The sequence below is a fragment of the Hydra vulgaris genome, chromosome 08, assembly GCF_038396675.1.
Source record: "Hydra vulgaris chromosome 08, alternate assembly HydraT2T_AEP".
In the NCBI taxonomy this organism is placed as follows: domain Eukaryota; kingdom Metazoa; phylum Cnidaria; class Hydrozoa; order Anthoathecata; family Hydridae; genus Hydra; species Hydra vulgaris.
The window spans coordinates 13,885,550-13,905,466 of record NC_088927.1 but is presented as its reverse complement, the minus strand read 5'-3'; the positions used below and the strand labels follow the sequence as shown (position 1 = coordinate 13,905,466).

At 28.2% G+C, this 19,917-nt stretch overlaps 1 protein-coding gene across 1 annotated transcript in view; it reads left to right on the top strand.

The window, feature by feature from the left end:
• Positions 1-19,917, top strand: part of LOC101237119 (leucine-rich repeat serine/threonine-protein kinase 1) — a 72,198-nt gene that overhangs the window by 38,905 nt on the left and 13,376 nt on the right. Inside the window, exons 4-8 of the mRNA XM_065803127.1 lie at positions 1,479-1,677; positions 4,651-5,061; positions 5,944-6,213; positions 16,049-16,203; positions 16,352-18,050. Coding sequence (XP_065659199.1) covers positions 1,479-1,677; positions 4,651-5,061; positions 5,944-6,213; positions 16,049-16,203; positions 16,352-18,050 — 2,734 coding nt within the window. The remainder of the gene's footprint in view (positions 1-1,478; positions 1,678-4,650; positions 5,062-5,943; positions 6,214-16,048; positions 16,204-16,351; positions 18,051-19,917) is intronic.

Here is a 19,917-nt window from a genome sequence, read left to right as displayed (position 1 = left end):
CCTTCATGAAAAAAAGGCAGCAGATCCAAGAAAGTTGCATAATTTTCTGTAGCTGTATTGCTACAGAAAATTATGCACATTGAACTTTCAGAAGCTAGCATGTTTTCTAATAACAAGCTTAGAAACACAGAATACAAATGTAACTTAATTTAAAAATAGGTAAATGTCAAATAAGTATGAATTGCAAACCCACCACTTATCTGGAAGTAATGTGCTCTATATGTTTTTCTGTGCAGTGGCTTTGTTTGTTAGTGTTCATTTTTTGCCATTAATGAGCTGAAAAATTAGAGAGTTCCTCAACTTTCCTCAACTGTAGTGACCTAGGCCCAAGACTTGGTATATATAAAAACATTCATTATTCAATGATATTCTTGACTTGATAATGAAAAGTTAATTATGTTGCTATTTATATCAATAGCACAAATATTAATTAAATAAATATTTATTGAATGAATAAAATACATTTAATTCCATCAAGCTCACATCAACCTGAATCTTGATTCCAAAATGGTTTGGATATTTAAGTACCTTGAGGAATTTTTGTGATCGACAATATTTCCGAAGCCGAATGCAATAAGTGCCACACTAACGCTTAATTTCAATGTTATTTGTAATTGATTTTTTTTAAAATAGTGAATTGCAAGAGAAAAGCATCTTTTATAAGCAGAGACTCTATTTTTTTCTTTTTCTAGTTTTTTTGTTCAATTAACCAGAGTTTTTATGGATAAAATGGTCCCTGAAATGCGAGAGTAGACTATATAAAGTTTCATTTATGCTGTAAAAAATTATACTTTATTTTTGATCATTCTTTACTTAAAAAATAACAATTTCTTTTAGGCTGAATATATTTCTACTAATACACTTTATACAACGAACTTGTTAACTTCAAGTGTGCATGTGTTAGTGATGTAGTGGTAGAGCAAAAAACTCCGAGTTAGATTACGGCACTTAACTTGTTTCTCCGTGCATCAACCTTCTCTCATTTTATACCCTTCCCAAAATTGCATAAATAGTTGATATAATTAGTTAATTGCATAGTTAGTTGAATAATTAGTTAATTGCATTGCATAATTAGTTGAATAATTAGTCAAACAACCCACAAAAAAAAGTTATTAATACTGGTATTATAAAAACTTGTAAACTAAAAGTGTATTTAAAATGTCGTAATGTGTTTTTATTTAATTCAAATGATAAATTATAGTGACTCAAAAAAATGTTACAATCTGATAATGTTCACAAAAACTTGTCCCAATCATGAAGCCATGAGAGTTAAACATTAAAAAATATTTTTTTTACAGGACATTCATGAAAATTACGTTATTCAAATGCTATAATACGCTATTCATTACACTATATATATTATACTATTCATAAACGCTATATTACGCTATTCATTACGCTATATGGTAAAAAATGTTCATTAAAAAGACAAAAAAGATATCTACTTTTTATACCTTTGTTTTTTGGTTGATTTTTAGATAAAAGATCCTCCACTCGATTATTTAAATAATGTGAGTACATCACATATAAAAAACTTTCTGATTGCTCGCTCACGGTCTTCAGTTCCTTATTATATTATGAAGCTCATGATTATTGGATTTTCAAAGCAAGGAAAAACAACTCTTCTTCATCGACTTCAAAATAAAACAAAGTACGATGAAGATATATCCACAACAGGTTTATTAAAAAGATGCATTCTTAACTATTTTTTTTTTAACAAATTTTTATATGTTTAATATTTATATTGCTTCTATGGTGTTTTCAAACCCACCCCAACCCCAGTTGTAACAAATTGTGAAGCAGTACTGCCTCTACAATTATGCAAAAATTTTGCAAATCGCAAGCCCTTCTCCTCCTCTTTTTAATATTTTTAGTTTTTTTAGCTGCTTTTAGTTAACTAATTATTAATTCAGCACATTGTGCTGAATTATTTATCTACACAGCGGAGTGGTACAATAAAACACCACTTTCACAAAATGGGAAAAAACTCCATGCTCAGTGTTTTGATATCACATGAATTTAACATTAGTTAAGTGGAAAAGTTTTCTTTTGGAGGAAAGTGTCGCTAAAGAAAATTCCACAAAATAAAAATGTTTAAAATATTTAAAAATCAATTTAAATTTAAAAATCTTTATTAGTTAACTTTTTTTTATATGATTATATTTTAGTATAAAAGTTTTATCATTTCAAGACTATGGGAACCTTTATTTTATTAAAAAGATCAAGGTTTTATCTTTTTTATAAAATATAAAAAAAAAAGAAATCGCCTTTTTTTATTTTATTATAAAACTGACAAGTTGCTAAACAGTATTGCAGTTTAATTATAAATTGTTCATTTAAAGTTGTGGTTTTAATTAAGGAAAATGCTTTTATAATTAGTCTTTTGCGTTACATAGAGCTTTTGTGTTGCATGTTTAATAGAAACCTTAAGTAAAGTTATACCTGGAAGATGACCAAATGGCAAAAAATAATTGTATTTTCAAATTAAAAATTATTGATGATAATAATGCTGGAACTACACAGAGTTATTTTTATTATTGTGTAAAAAATATAAAATTTTAAAAGCGGTTTTAAACTTTTAAACTTGATTGTAAAATTATTTATTATGTGAAAAAAAATCTATTTGCTAGTGCCAAAGATAAAAATAGCAAATCAGAACTTGATATTTCAGAAAATACTGTACTGCAGTGTTTGGATGATGCAGAGTTGTAGAGTTACTGTGCAGCAAAATGCCATTCATATCAGCAAAGCACCATAAACAGCATTTAGAGTTTACAATCGGACGGTAGTGCAATTGAAACAAATTTTATGGTTGGAGTTCAAGTTTATCGTGAGAGATCCAGACAGTAAAATGATCAGTCAGTAGATTATGAAACGGTCAGACAGCAAGAGACTAAAACCACCACCGTGGAATGCCTTAGAGGAGGAGAAGCTTTTGCCACCTCCATGTTTTACGGAAGTGAAACATGGAGGTGGCATAAACTTGATGGTTTGAGGATGCTTTTCAAGATTTTATTGATTGGGATCACTCTTTTCAATTAAAGGTTATTATGGACAAACACATATATAATTAAATTCTCAAAAACCAAATGATACCTTTTGTAGATGGTGTTGCAACTGGACAATAAAGAAATGATAAAACTTGTTAAAGTATGGTTCGATACAAATAAAATTTGTGTTATACAATGGTCTGCTTAATGTCCTTTTTAAAATCAAAAATATATGGAAACAAGTTCACGATGTATGTTTACATGGTCAGTTTAAAAATGCTGAAGAATCATACATGGAGCCTCAATCTTCCTGGTCACAAATAAATTATGTTCAAATTGACAAACTTATTGATTCTATGCCTCATTGATATAATAAAGACAATCAATATGCCATCATTTACTGATCTGATAAGCTTTTGATGGTATACTCTTAAAGGTTTCTTTAGTTTTCAAGTTGAAATAATTTAAGTCTTTGTTTTTACTTTTTACTATTCTTTTTTATGGTATTCGTCAAAATATTTATTTTGGAGGACAGTGTAGGTTAGCTAGCTGACATATAAAAGAATCTCTAGCCTTTGTTATATATGTTTAACTGATTTAACCATGTCATCAGCAGACATTAATGGATCCAGGTATTTTTGGTGGTGGTGCAAAATAAAAAAAAAATATTTTTGTATTTTGCACCACCTTTGTGACTCCTAAAAAAAAAAACGTCCTCAATTTCTGAGGTATTTTAGGATTTTCAGATTCTAGTGGGCAAAATGCATACCCCAATCCCCCCCCCCCCCCCCACTTAACCAAAAGCAACACTTTTTAGGAGTGTAAATTGACTTTTGGAGTTGGTTTTGGTGGTTTTTCTGGCCCTAGCCACAATGCACTTCCTGGTGTGGTTTACATAGAATACTCAATAATAATTGAGTATTCTATGTAAACCACACCAGGAAGTGCATTGTGGCTAGGGCCAGAAAAACCACCAAAACCAACTCCAAAAGTCAATTTACACTCCTAAAAAGTGTTGCTTTTGGTTAGGTGGGAATGCACAGCCTTGTGTACTGGAAACTGCTTCTGCCAAAGCAATCTACTGTGCTCAAATGGGCAACCTTCATAAGAAACTATTTAAAATATTTCCTAGGCAATACAAAGTTTATTTATTTCTTAGCAATGTCCATCCTTACATTGTAAAATTGGAGCTGCTAAAGATATTTGAGCATATCTGACAAGTGTTGGGTCATTTACCCAACATAGTGTTACTACTAAGGAGTGCTAAGAGACACTCCTTAGCATCTCAATCAGCTATATTGTCGAAGATTATTTATGGAAACGAAAATAAATAATAAATTAATTATTTTTGAAATAATGCATAATACTTTTTATCCTACACAATAGTTTTATATTATTTTTTACAATTTCTTTTAAATTCTTTTTTTACTCTTATTATTCAAAATTTCTCTAGAATATTGTTTTTACACATTTTAAAGTTATTTTTATTTAAGTTTAATTTTCAGAAATCGAGATTAATAGTTGGTTAATAAAAAAGATCTGAATGGAAAAGAAAACGATCTGAATAAAAATTAAAAAACAAATTAAATTTTTAAATTTGTTTTTTACTTACCTTACAGCTTTAGTTTCTCACTGAAGTTATTGACACTAATTTGTTTAGGTATCAATATTCAAAATATTACCATTACACGCCCATCAAAGCCTACTTATAATTTTCGTGCCTGGGATTTTGCTGGTCAAGAAGAATACTACATTACACACCAATGTTTTATGTCTGGTTCATCCTTATACTTGTTGCTATGGGATATCAATGAAAAACTTAATGGAGTAAAAATGTTAAAGGTTTGGCTAGAAAGCCTTTTTGCCAGGTCTATACATTTTTCTTTGATCATTGTTGCAACCAAAGTTGATCTTTTACAAGATGATTTGAAATCAGTGAAAGATGAAATGAAAAGTGAAATCTATAATCTTTTCGAATCAACTCCAGCATATAAGAAAAATCATAATCTCATGGATAAATTTGCTTTAATGTTTTTATCACTTAATCCTAAATATGAAAGCTACGCAAAAGGTATTTTTTTAAGTCTATGTATCAAAGTTTTAAAGTATTGAAAATTTGCATTGTTTCAGAAATCATTTTTTCTATTTTTATTCCAGCAAACAGAAGATGAATAATTGTTTTACCATTTTTGAGTTACCTAAACTTTTTAATCAAATTTTAAAATTAAACTTTTAAATTGTTTTATTAATATAAAATAAATTTTATTAATATAAAATTAATGTAAAATGGTTTTTATTTTTTTGTATTTTTATTTTTTACACTAGTTTTTTCAGATGTAAAATTATAAAATTACTACAGTATTATATTTCTATTTTTTTACTCATTTTTTACTCAACTTATTTACAAAATTAAAAATTTTAAATGAACTAAAAATAAATTAGAAAATTTAAAGTAAAATTGAAATTTAATATGATTTAAAAATTTAATATATATCTCTTCTTGAAGTCCTTAAAATGGTTCCTTTAGCTACTATTTTAAAACAATAGTTCAATTTAGTATTTACTTAATCATAAAATATAAAACAAACCAGAGAAATTTTTATAGCTCTCATATCTTTTTCCTACTTCCGAAGTATTATTCTATATTATTCTAACGAGCTTATTATATATAATAATTATATATTTGGTTATTATCAGAATATGATGGATTTTGATATTAGGAAATAATTATAAGCATATAAACAATTTAGATAAATAAATTATTAGTAAATTTAGAATATTATGAATAAAGAAGTATAGCTCACACCTTTACTCCTATTATTAATGATTTCATCTGGACATTTGCATAACTTCTATATTTTATATTTTTTACAAGCCTAATTTTCATGTCTGATACAATGAACTTTGTTTTCAGTATCTTTTTAATAAACTTTTCTTTATTCAATTTTTTCAGACATGAGTGATTTAAAATCAAAAATATATGAAGTAGCATCAAAAATGAAATGTGAAAATTCAGATGAAAACTTTATGGGAAGATTGGTTCCAGAGAGTTATATGAAGCTAGACTCTGAGATTGAGAAAAAAAGAAAATTTTATAAAGAAAATGATATTCCTATTCTTAATAGGGAAGACATACTTGAAATTGCAAAATCTCTGAGTTGCAAAGGAGATGAATTTACTGAACGTGATATTGATACGGCTGCTCTTTTTCTACATACCACAGGTATAGATTTAATATTATACTTTTTAGAGATTTAAAAATTTTTTGTGACACTCTAAAGAAAAATCCATTAAAATGTATGAAACAATTATGAACTACTCCCTTAGTATTGCACCAATGAAATTCTTTGTTAATTTAACAGAGTACTAATTTGACCGATTCTATCCATTACTTAAATACAATCAATTAATCCATAAGTATAACAGATATTTTGTTAATGTCACAAAATAATCTGTGGTTTAAATATTAAAAACCATTTTGTTGACAATCGCTAAAGTAAAACAATTATTCTAGTCCATATTCTCTTTGTAACAAAATATTCCTATCAACCTAACAAACTAATTTGTAGTATTGTTTAAAAAATAAGCAGATTATTTACATGGTTGATGTTTAGGTCATGGAAAGTTTGGTCAAGGAAGTTGGAAATGGAAAGAAAGGTCAAGGAAAATTTTGGCTAAGAAAGTTTGTTTATGAAAAATATGGCCAAGAAATTGACCATGGAAAAGAATTAGAAAAAAAAAATGAAAAGGAAAAAGAAAATGAAATAAAGAAAACACAAAAAAAGCAAAGTATTTGGCCCAGTAAAAATTTGGCCAATAAAATTTAGCCATGGAAAGAAAGGTTGAGGAAAAAAAAAGATTTACAGTACAGGTGTTTTAAATTAGATAAAAAGCAGTTTAAATTAGTGAATCCAATTTTTATTAAAAAATGGGTTCTGGAAATTTCGGAATTACATGAAGTGAACTTCAGGATTCCATTAAAATTCCGGAATTACAAAAAAAGTTCAATAGAAAAAAAAAAGTTTCAAAGTATTTCAAATAATTAAAATATTTCAGTAAAACAAAACAAATTCAATGAAAAAAATAAATCAATATTTAGAAACATTTTTTTTTTAATTCTAATTTTTTAAAAAGCTTCTTAGTATACACAACCAACATCGTATCATCGTGTCATTTAAAGAAAAAACTTTTGTCTTTTTTTTTTTGACAACTATTGGCCTGTAGATGATTGAGGATTTTCATCTCAGGGAAAAAAAGATTGTTATGGCAAAGAACTTGTAAATAAAGGGTGATTTTTTTTTTTACAAATAATTTTTTTATATAAAAATATATATTTAGAATGTTTAGAACTTAGAAAAAAAAAAACATTACAACTATTTATCTTTTTCTCTATTTTACTTTTTATTTTGAAAAAAATATATTATTTATATTAATACATTTTTTATATTACCTGATTTTTGTCGAAAATGTTCAGGCGGCGGAAAAAGCTCTCTCAGCTTCAACACTTTATTTTGAGGAATACACAACATATTATTGTAAATATTTTCCAAAAGTGGTCCACGCGACTGACTTTCGTCCCAAAATTTAATTTCATTTTGTATTGCTGAGTGAATTGATAGTTTTTTTAAAGTTCTTGTTCTCGGGTGTAGAAGTGACTGCTGGATTTTTTGCTCTTTATGGTTCAGTTTTACTTTCGTAAGGTTCAAATTCAGATTCTATATAAGGATCAGACTCAGGGTAAGTTGAATCGAATTCCGGAAAAGTTTCATTATAAAGATGTCAGGCTAGGGCTAGAATAAAGTTATTTATTTCTGTTTTAAAATGAACTGAAATACTATTATAAATTTTTTTTTCCCTCTATCTCTATTATGCAGATATTGTAAAACATCAGATAAAATAGTTCTTCTCCGGATAATTTGAATTTCTAGCTCTTTTTTCAGTGCAAGGCCAATTTTGTTATCCTCATCTAAATTTCGTAACATAAACATAAATATTGCGTCCGCAGAAATTAAGTTGGTGTCAGCACGGCATAACGCGTCTACAGCTAATTTTACTGGCATCAAATTTTTTGATATCTGTGATACATTATCCCATTCCATTTCATATAAATTTATGTATCAATAAGTGCTTTTTTTAATAAAAATTTTAAAACATTTAAACGATCTAGCATGAACAACTTGCTGCTTCATCTATTTTTTGAATCTAACACAAGATTTAAATCTTTTTAAGGATCTTGCTTCACTTTTTTTTGAAGCACTTCATTCTTTAAAAGTGAATAACGAAATACTTTAAGAACTTATCACATTTTAGTGATCAAATCTTGTAGCTTGAAATTTTCAGTGGTTTTTATATCATCAGTTTCATTTCCCATGTCAACCTGCATTCCATTTTCATCATTCTCATCATCAGTTAGATTTTCTTCATTGAATTCAAGATTTAGGTCACTTTCACTTTCACTTTTACTATTATATTCCTCTTCCTCTACTTCAGTTTGTTTTTTATAGAAATCACTATAGCAATTTGAATTGCATCAGCAAAACATAATATTTGTTTACAAGGTAGCAATCTACCAACTTTTTGCATCATTGAGGCACCATCAGTCAAAATGCACAAAGTATCATTGTGACAATTTAATTAACAAGTTTAAAGCCTCTTTTCCAAAAACTTTACACAACCTTCAGCTGCAAATCAGCTATTAATACAAGACAGCCCCAAATTTCAAACATGACCTCCTGATCCATGTACGTTAACATTCATAAAACGCTGGTTTAGTCCACTCAAGTGTGACACTGAAAAACATCTTCTATTTTCGGGAAACAATTTCTGTGTTTATTGACTGGCGAATTTTTTTGCTGAAGTCAATTATAACCATCTGTAAACTAGTGGGTGATTTAGGAACATCAAATCCATGCATTATTAAACATTTTCTCAAATTGTCTAAAGCACAAAAAATGTGAAAAGATAATCTGTCTGAGGCAACCATTCTAGATATTACTGCAGCAAAATTTTGGTCTACTTTTGAATTATAAAAATCAATTATAAAAGTTTTGCTTATTCTATTTAAATTAACAGCACTCGCACGTGTAACACTTGAATCATTATCAAATTTTCGTTTGTTAAATACCTTGTTGTGCTTTGCTCGCAAATGGGTATGCATTGGTGTTGTACATCCACCCAATATCTTTAAAATTTGCTTACACTTTATGCACTTTGCCATTTGATTTTTTGTCCCTCGTAAAAAATAATTCCACACCAAATTTGATGAGTTATCTTTGAATACATCTATAAAAATTTCTTTATGCTGATCCGACATCCTAGAGATTAAAATTAAGTATACACAATAAATCTATGCAACGTTAAAACCAATATAACCAACCTAATATGCTTTCAACTGGGCTTATATAATAAATATTATATGATAAATATTATTAAAACTAGTGTAAACTCACGCAACCTGCTTATTCACAATTTCACAATAAAATTTTTTCGCTGTTGTTTCAATAAAAACAAAATGTGTTACAGTTTTTAGCTTTTTGCATTGGTTTTCGCTTTTAAGCACAACAAAAAAAAATTTGGATTCGGAAAAAGCAATAGTATAAAAATCTGAATTATCCAGAATTTGGTTCCTTTCTATTCCGGAATTTCGAATTTAATAAAAATAAATGAATTTCGAAATTCCGAAATTCCAAAATCTGGATTTAGAATCCCTCATTTAAATAAATAAAAGCAATTTGTATATGTTGATGTATCACTACTAAACTTGTTTGATATAACTTGTGGAGATCCTCGGGGATCAATATTAGGTCCTCTTATTATTATTTACATCAACAATCTTCCTCAAAATTAAGGCCTAAAAGTTAATGAGGATTATGTTTGCAAATGACACAAACTTACTTTTATCTCACAACAATATTACATTACTATTTCATAATATGATTAAAGAACTGATACAAGTTTCTGATTGGTTTAAGACAAATAAACTTTAATATTAGTCTTTTATTATTAACAAAACAAATGGATTTCTTTTATTTCTAAAAATTTTTCATGTAAATTTTTATTATTTACATGAAAGTACTGTACCATATCATATCATATCATACATATATATATATATATATATATATATATATATATATATATATATATATATATATATATATATATATATATATATATAAATATATAAATATATATATATATAATATTTATATATATGTATTAACAGTTATGTAAATATAGCATATTATATTTTTATTCCATTTTTACTATTTGTGACACTATTTCTTTTTTATTATTTACACTATTCCTTTTTTAATGTTTGCAACACTATTTCTTTTTTTAGCAACATTCGGGGTGGTCCACAAATTATGTTGCACAATTTTTGACTGTTTTAGACCCCCTTCTTGTCACAACATTGTAACTAATTCAGTTACAAGTTCCATATGAGTTGTCGCAAAACCAACAATCCCTCCCCCCTCTCCCTAAAGCAGTTTTTTTTTTATGTGCTACACTACTCTAAAGTTCATTTTTTGATATTATTCTGTCACCCGAACAAGTAGTATATTTAAATTAATTTCTTAACTTTAAATTAGTGGAAATGTTAATGAAAATGTAATGTTTCAATTGGATAGGTTACAAAGTATATTTGCTGAGAAACAATGCACTTTAGCTCTCCTAACTCTGGAAGAATTACCACAATGTCATAGCACAACATACAACCCATCTTCATTTCATAGCAACAAAATCTAACTGATTGAGCCATGCATATTTCATCACGATTGTCCACATTGAAAATTACTTTTCAATTACTGTATTACATACACCAATTTGTGCATAATCTGCATACAAAGACGCACTAAACAATGTTTTTGCTTGTTTAAGTTGACTAGTTTTGCAAATGATTTTAAAGTTGCAAATAACACAAGCAAGTTCCTAGCAAATAGATGTTTTGTTTCAAATTGAATGCACCAGTGTCTGTTTAAAGGCCCATACTTTGCCATAAATTATTGATAATGTAACATAAAATGGTGTTGTAGAATAAGTCTCATTTCAGGATATGAGCATGATGTTCTTCTATATTAAACTCCATCAAACAAATTTTATTTTAACTGAATAGTTATAACTATTGATTGCATTGTTGACATCTGCAAGTGAAAAACATTTTTTGTCTACCAGTGATTGCAAAACAAAGCATACTTTTTCAGGTACCACACGTTTTAAAACATTGTACATGCATAATTTAACTGTATTCTGGTTAATACAATTAAATTTTGACAAACAATTAAAAAGATAACTATGCTTAATGCTAGGTTTTGACGAACTTTAGCTATTTTTACTGCTTTCTGGCACACATAGGTCATAGTTTGGCTGGAGTCCCTCTATAAAAAGTTTCTTTCTTGAGTGAAGTTTGAATTTTAGGGGAGAGGGGGGCACGTTGATTTTTTGTTTTCTGACATTAAAAGCTAAATATTATATTTAGAGTGGAAATAATAATTTGTATATGTTACACTAAGTATCCTGCATATTTTAGTACCACAATTTTATTGATTAGAACATAATTAAAATAAATACAGCACAAAAAGTAAGGTAAAGATTTGTGTATCAACCTGCCCCATGCTGGGGCAAGTTGATACACACCATGGGGCATGTTGGTACATTTAATAAGACTTGAAAATGAAGCTTTAAAAATCTAATTAAGTAATCAAACACAAAAGACTAGGTAAACAAACAAAAAATTAGGTAAACAGGTAAACAAACACAAAAGATTAAGTAAACAAACTAATAAAAGATGTTTTTTTTTAATCACTCTAAACAATTTTCACAAATAAAAGCAGGAGTACCATCTGTACATTCTTCATGGGCCACAATTTACAGTCTACACACTGAACCCAAGTTTCCCTTGATCTACTATTTGAATAGGGCTCACCACACACAAGACAGAAAGTATCATCAATGTTTTCATTTGAATTCAAAAATGAAGTCCTTACAGTTTTATTTTATGATATGGCTGTAACCGATTTAGACTTTTGTTCTCCTTTTTTCTTTTTCTTTTGTTCTGCCAGGTCAATAGCCAGTTTTTCTGGTGTATCGGTCAAAATACGTGTTTTGCCCTGTTTTCTCCCGCATTTACTCTGGCTGCGTGGTCCGGCTTTAGGAAGTGGCCGTACCACATAGAACAAGGCTATAGCTTGACTATTGACACAAAAAATTGTTCCAGCAGATGTGGAAGCTACTGGATTTTCCTTACATATTGCTAACGAATCTGAAAGAGCTGATGTCGACGGTTGAAATTCAAATGAAGCTAAGGTCAACTGGTTGTTCAACTGTTGGTTTACAATGTTTCACAAAATGTTTCAAAAATAGAAAAAAGTTCTCCCTTGTCATCCAGCCAGAAATATGACATGCTCCAACAGAGCCGGGGGGACCTCCATCTACCATTCGTTCACTATACCTGACCCTAGGAAATATGAACATTGGAGGACATGCGTGTCCCAAGGCATTGACTCCACAGCACAAGGTTACTAATTTACCCCTCTCTGCACTTGTTACAGCTCCCACTTGTTTGACACCTTTTGGAGCTACTATTTTCGATTTGGAGCTTACTAATTTTGGTTTCTGAACTGTAATTAGTCCAGTCTCATCCACATTCCAAATGTTGTGTAGTTCGAAATGGAAACGAGTGTACAGGCTCTCTAAATTGTTGTAAAACAAATCAACATTTTGATTTGTTTTACAACAATTTAGAGAGCCTGTTAAAATTTGTCATTCTACTTAAAGAAGTGGCCTTGGGCTTTCTGATAGACAGGACATTTTCATGTCTTTTCATGAGCCCTTTAAACCAGTCTACTCCTGCCGATTGAATGGCATGCCAGGAACAAGGAATTATTTTTTGTAGACTCTTAGCATAATGATATGCAAGCTTTCTTGTTTCTCTTTGGCGAAAGACCAAAAAACATTTTCGCTGCGTCTAGCAGATAATTAACAAGCTCTTGCTCCTCTGCAGCAGTAAATGATAGTTTGTGTTTGGAATAACCAGTTGTGGAAACTCTTTCCTTGGCAGAAACGAAGTAATGTCATTTTATCTAAGCCGTGGGTCAAGGCGACAGTTCTGAGACTTTGCTTTTTGGAAATAACTTCCTCAGCGGCAAGTTTAAGGACTTCCAATGAGGCCCCAAAAGTAGTTTTTCTTTTATATGTTCGCACCATCTGAAATTACAAAAAATTAAAAATGTTTACTTTCTCTGGTAATTTAAATTTATATTTAATACCAATATAATCACACTACGAACTTTTAAAGTGTTAACAAATATACGAAAACATTGATACTAGCGGTACGGCAACTTAAACTCTGTTATAATTTTCATTGGTTGATTTTGAAATTTGGGCGCGTTTTTTTAGAAACATGAAATATAAGAATGGAACATTTTAGTTGGATTACAATCCAAAAGGTTGGATTGCAAAAGTTTTAAATAGTGGTATTAATAATAATTAGGCTGTAGGCCTAACAATGTTTTATTAGGCCTATTTACCTATTTGCTATCTCTGCGAGAAAAAAAACATTAGTCTACACCAAACAATTTAATTGCATTAATGCAAATACATAAACAAAAATATTTTCGGCCATATTCAAATGCTTTACCAAAGCGGGTAAGATGGTACAGTGTATCAATTTGCCCCAAGTGGTCTGTATCAACATGCCCCTTTAGACCACGTTGCATTAAATTCGAGTTAAATTTTAACAGAAGCAACGAACGAACAAATGACATATGCAAAATCATTTAGCAATGTTTTCTTAAATGGAAGGGTTGATGAGCTAAATGTACTTACATTTTTTGTAAAAATTTCTTACAAAATACGTTATTAGTTTTTTTCGAAAGTTTCTCGATTTACAAAATGCTTCGATCAATTTTGAAATGAACGGAAATCTTTTTACATCGGGCGTTAGGGAACTAAAAAGCTATTACCCGTACCAAATCTTATTCGCGCAGTTAGTGTAATAGCTGTTTTATTAGCTTTGTATCAATTTGCCCTTGTATCATCTTGCCCCCCTCTTCCCTACTATTTGAGTTGCATTTAACAACCTTCCTTATGAACTAAAAGCTCTCAATTCATTCTCAACATTTAAAACCAGTTTATTCTACTTTTTATTAAAAAAATATAGTTAATGTTTATAATTTCTATAATCAATTTTTTTTGTCTTTAGTATTGTTTTTTTTTTTTAATTTCTATTATATATTTTGTTGTCATTACTATTTCTTATTGTTATTTTTATAATTATTTACATTACTATTATTAACTACTTTTAACTATTATTACTAATATTAATATTGTTGTTGTTATTTTATTATTATTATTATTTTTATTATTATTATTAGTATTATTAACATCGTTATTTACATTGTTATAAAGTTTATTATTTTTATTATATACTGTGAAAATTAGCATTATATTTATTTTAATTAGATATTATTAACATTAGTAGGTGTTTACTTTATATTAGTAAATTTACTATTTGTAAACATCCTTAAATGTAAAATCTTAATTCAGAAATAAAATTGATTGATTGATTGATTTAATAAGGCATTAAAGCTTTCCATAAAACCAAACAATGTATATGCTCCTAAGTTATCATCAGAAAATAAAATCAAAAAAACATATATAGTTTGATTAACTTGTTGCAATAAAGATACAACACTATGAAAAATTACATAGTATGAGTATTTATCAGTAATTATCATCTAGAGCATACCATAAACCAACTATAATAATCATATCAGACTTGGACTGATTCTCAAGAGCAATGTTACATATCATCATGTACAATCACATTTTTACTTCAAACATCTTTACGAAAAAGTGAAACAAAAAATCTTTTTGGAACAAGAAAAATATTTTGTTCCAACTTTTCCAAATTTTCTTAAATTTTTGAGAAAATATAGTTGCCATATAAAAATCAGAGAAACAAGTAATAATTTGATATATGCTTGAAACTGTTTTTTTTTTCCTCAGAATAACTGATTTAAAATTCGTCTTTTTATATTTTTATTTTGATATTTCCTGGATAAAAATTAGTTTTATTGTAATTCATGACTAAATTTTGAGATAAATTAATTTTTTTTTAAAACAGACTTTTATCACTTAATCACAAATAACTTTTATTCATTAGAAAATGATAAGATAAAATAAAACTTTCATTATCTCTTGCCTGCGATTGTATTGAAGATCCTTGGCCGTAAGACTTCCTATATTTTGCAGACTTGGGTTTTGAAGTTGCCACAGATTGTTTTAGGCTTGCTTTTTTTTCTTTTTCTTGTGTTTTCTGTTTGCACTTTCACTATTTAAAGTTAAATTTTAAATATATTTATAAGAAAGAGAGCATTGTGAAAAATTCTACCAATTTTTACCGCATTCTATTAGTTTCTCTCGACAGACTTGTTTTATCGAATTTTGTTGAACCAGATGATTTTTTACAAAAACAACCGAAAGATTTTGAGAAAAGTTTACCAACTTTTTGACAAACTTTAAGAGGAAATAAAATTTCTTGTTTACAAGTTTTTTAAAATTTGTAAAAATTTTGCAAAATGAAGTAAATGATTTTTGGAAAATTACATTAAGTTAAAACACACATAATTATTATGAAGTACACACATAATTAAAAATTATCATATAAAATACACATAGTTATTCTGATATTACAAATCACTAATTAAAATTTATGAAACTTTTTAAAAAATTAAAAAACTGAAGTTTATCAAAATTTCAAAAACAATAATTAGATAGGTAAAAAATAAACTTCTTGAACTACTTCTAGTATTTAAAGAAATCTATAACAGTAAAAATTTTTTTTATTCTTTACGGAGTTTTTGCCAGCGTAGTTACTCTGTTGACATTATAACGGATTTTTTTATCAGAGTGCAGGGTTTTATTTATAATAGTATGTGTCTATTTCATATATTGAGTTTCACATATTGTATTTTCATTATTATATTGTTTTGTTATTTTTTTACATATTCAATTCTGTTGAGTTTTGTTTCTTGAACATTAAAAATTTATACTAGGTACAATACTTTATTACAACACAACGTATGGTGGTTTGAAAAACATGTATTTTATATGTCCATCATCGGTTTGTAAACTTATGTCAAAACTGATAACAGAAGATCGTGTTCATAATTTTATCACAAATGGGATTTTGCAAAAATCTATTATTCCAGTATGCAACTTTTTTTAAACTGGAAAAAGTATTAAAAATTCAATTCTAGTATTATATCAGAAAATTGTTGTTTCTTAAATTATAAACATTTTTTTTATTTTGTAAAAAACTTAAAATTAGTTTTTAATTTTGTAGAATTATTTTTCAGCTTATTTTAGAAAACAGCTTGTGTGGAGAAACGTCAGTTATTGTAAATGCGTATTTAAGACTATTATCAATATTTCAAATTGCTATTGAGATAGATGATCATAGAGTTTTTGTACCATCAAAATTGCCCTCAGATGCTCCACTGTATTCCGTTAATGATTCTGGACCATTACTTAAGCGTTATCATTTTTTTCCATGGATTCCGTTTGGTTTTTGGCCACGCTTTACAAGTCGTTTTTTAGCTCTAATAAAGGAAGTACTATTACCTCATACATTAGAGTACTTTGAAGATTCTGTAGAACTAGGATATTTTTTTGATAAAAATGTTATTAAATGCTGGAGAAAAGGACTTATTTTTGATCATCCTAATGTATATTTTTCTATCCAAGAAATTGAATCTAAAAAAGAGGGCATGGACACTATTGAAACATGTGTTCAGCATTCCCCTGTTGGTTATCGAGTACTTAGTTATATTGTTGATCAAATTAGGACTGTTATTCTTGAATGGTTTCAGGGTGTTCTTTATTTTGCAGATAATATGCAGATAGAATCGTACTTTGAATGTCCTACGTGTACCTCTCTTGGGATAAAACCTCCCGTTTTATTTAACATAAATTATGCATTCCAAAGGATATACCAAACTATAGAAGAAAAGTCATTCAGTATACCATGTGAATATAACCATTCCCCAAGAGTTATCAATCTTGATAATTGTTGTCCTGATCTTACATTTCGAGATTTAACAGATGATCTCAAGCTTTGTGGAAATGATGTTATTTATGCAAAAACTGATAAAGTTGCAGGAGGGCAATGTGGTGATGTTTATCGTGGTAATTTTAAAAATGAAATAGTTGCTATAAAATGTTACAAATTTGCTATGGCAAATGAAGTATTACCATCTCTTGAAAAATTTTATGAATTTAGACAAGAGGTTTTGATGATAAATAAGTTATACCATCCTTGTATTATTAAATTTAAAGGTGTGTCATTTAAGCCAGAATTATGCGTTATGCTAGAATATGCTGAACATGGTTCACTAGCAACTGTTATTTATGGAGCAAATTCTGTGGTGATATTGCGTCTGGTAAGACTCAGGATTTGCCAGCAAATTGCAAGTGCTTTATTATTCATGCATAAACATAATATTGTTCATCGAGACATTAAATCAGATAACATTTTAGTGTTTTCGCTTTCTCTCTATGCAAAAGTTAATATTAAATTAACAGATTTCAACACAGCTTGTTTTATGAGCTGTTGTGGTTTAAAATCTGTTACTGGAACTAAAGGATATACTGCCCCTGAAATGATTTCATCGAAATCATATTTGGATAACTATACTTTTAGTATTGATGTATACTCTTTTTCAATTGTTATGTATGAATTAATTACTTACAGAAGACCTTTCCATCAAGTTCAGCATAGTAATGAGATTAATATTTATGTTAGGAAAGGATTTCGACCAATGTTTTATGATGTATATTATGCTTTTTATGGACTTATAAATTTAACAAAACTTATGACAATGATGTGGCATCAAGAAGCTTCTGAAAGACCTAATACAAAAGATGTTATAAATCAACTACGCTCTCCAGCATTTCAGTTAATTTTTGGAATGGAGAAACTGCAGGGCTGTAGTCCGCGGGAATTATGCTACATTCACACGACTGATGAATTGTGGGTGTCATGTGACAAATCTTCTGGTAAAATATAAAATATTTTTTAAATAATAAACAAACAAATAAATCTTTATATCTCTCTCAAGCACTCTTTCTTTCTCTCTCTCTCTCTCTCTCTCTCTCTCTCTCTATATATATATATATATATATATATATATATATATATATATATATATATATATATATATATATATATATATATATATATATATGTATATGTATATCAACCCTCAGAATTAGAATTATTGCCGACCTCGTACAGTTAGAAGTTGGCATCAGGTCAGCAAAAAAAAGACACAAAGGGGTTACATTAAAACATAGAAACGAGGTTTTACCAACCTCAAACACTTTTAGGTCAGCATTGCCAAATGCCGTCCCTAATTCCGAGGGCTGATATATATTATATTTATTTTAGATTCATTTATTTGCACATATATATATATATATATATATATATATACATATATATATATATATATATATATATATATATATATATATATATATATATATATATATATATACATATTTATATATATATATATATGTATATATATATATATATATATACATATATATATATATATATATATATATATATATATATATATATATAATTAGTAAAAAACACTTATCTAACTTTTATCTTCGACTTGGAGTTTCACCATTGCTGGATCATCAGGAAGAGTAGAGTTGAGTAGAGTTGATCCAGAGAGAGTAGAGTTGATCCAGCAATGGTGAAACTCCAAGTCGAAGATAAAAGTTAGATAAGTGTTTTTTACTAATTAATTATTGCTCTGTTCTTTAAGAACATTGAGCACTCTATTTGTAAAATACACTAACATAATTTACATATATATATATATATATATATATATATATATATATATATATATATATATATATATATATATATATATATATATATATATATATATATATTAAGATTACACGTTCAAGGTGATTTAAAACTCATCAACAATTTTAAACGATTTTAAACTCATCAACAAAGTTGTTATAGCTATCATTAATCTTTATATAGTAATAGTTTTACAGTTATGTTAAATAATTACAATAAATGATTCATTATTATTTTCTTTTTTTTTTATCACATAACTCATGCACAAAAATTTTTAGATTTTCGTTCCTAAAATCTTATAAAAGGTTTCCTGATTTAAATTTTTAAAAATTTGTTTTATTGTACGTTCAGTTGAAAAACTAAAGGATTCCACTAAATTCCATTTTGACATTTTCTTACTGATAGGTATATATTTAATGGCGAGTCAAATAAAAATAGACTTTACTGAAGATGGAAATATTTTTTCAGACATCTCTCTTTAGTAAGTTCATAAAGAACAAGTCTTACCCGAGTTGAGTAATTTTGAAAACAAAACTTAAAATCCAGAGCTGGGGTTAAGCTACCCTACTCTTGCCTGCTGAATAAATCCCGTTCATTAGATTTTAGAAATATTTCCGGCCTACCCGTTCATCAAGACCCTTTTCCTTTCACCCCCCCCTCCCCTAATTTATTCGGCAGGCAAGAGTACATTCCCAAGTTAGGGGGGGTGCAGTAAATTTAGGGAGCTCATTTCCTAATTTATGCGTCCATTTGCAAGTTTAAGGAGTTTTATTTTCTTTTTGTAAGGGGACGGAATTCCATTTCAAAATCGTAAAATTTTGGGTAATGTTTATTGTGTTATTGGGTGATGTTTATTGTGTATTGTCCATGGTGATGTTTATTGTGATCACAATAATAATCACGTGATTGAGTCATTGCCGACTGGAAAATTATAATTCTGCTGTTGCTATCACAAAAGTTTTTTAACAGATTCCGATTTTTTGTTTAATAAACATTCTTGGTTTGCATGTGTAAAAATTTCAAATTTTTCTT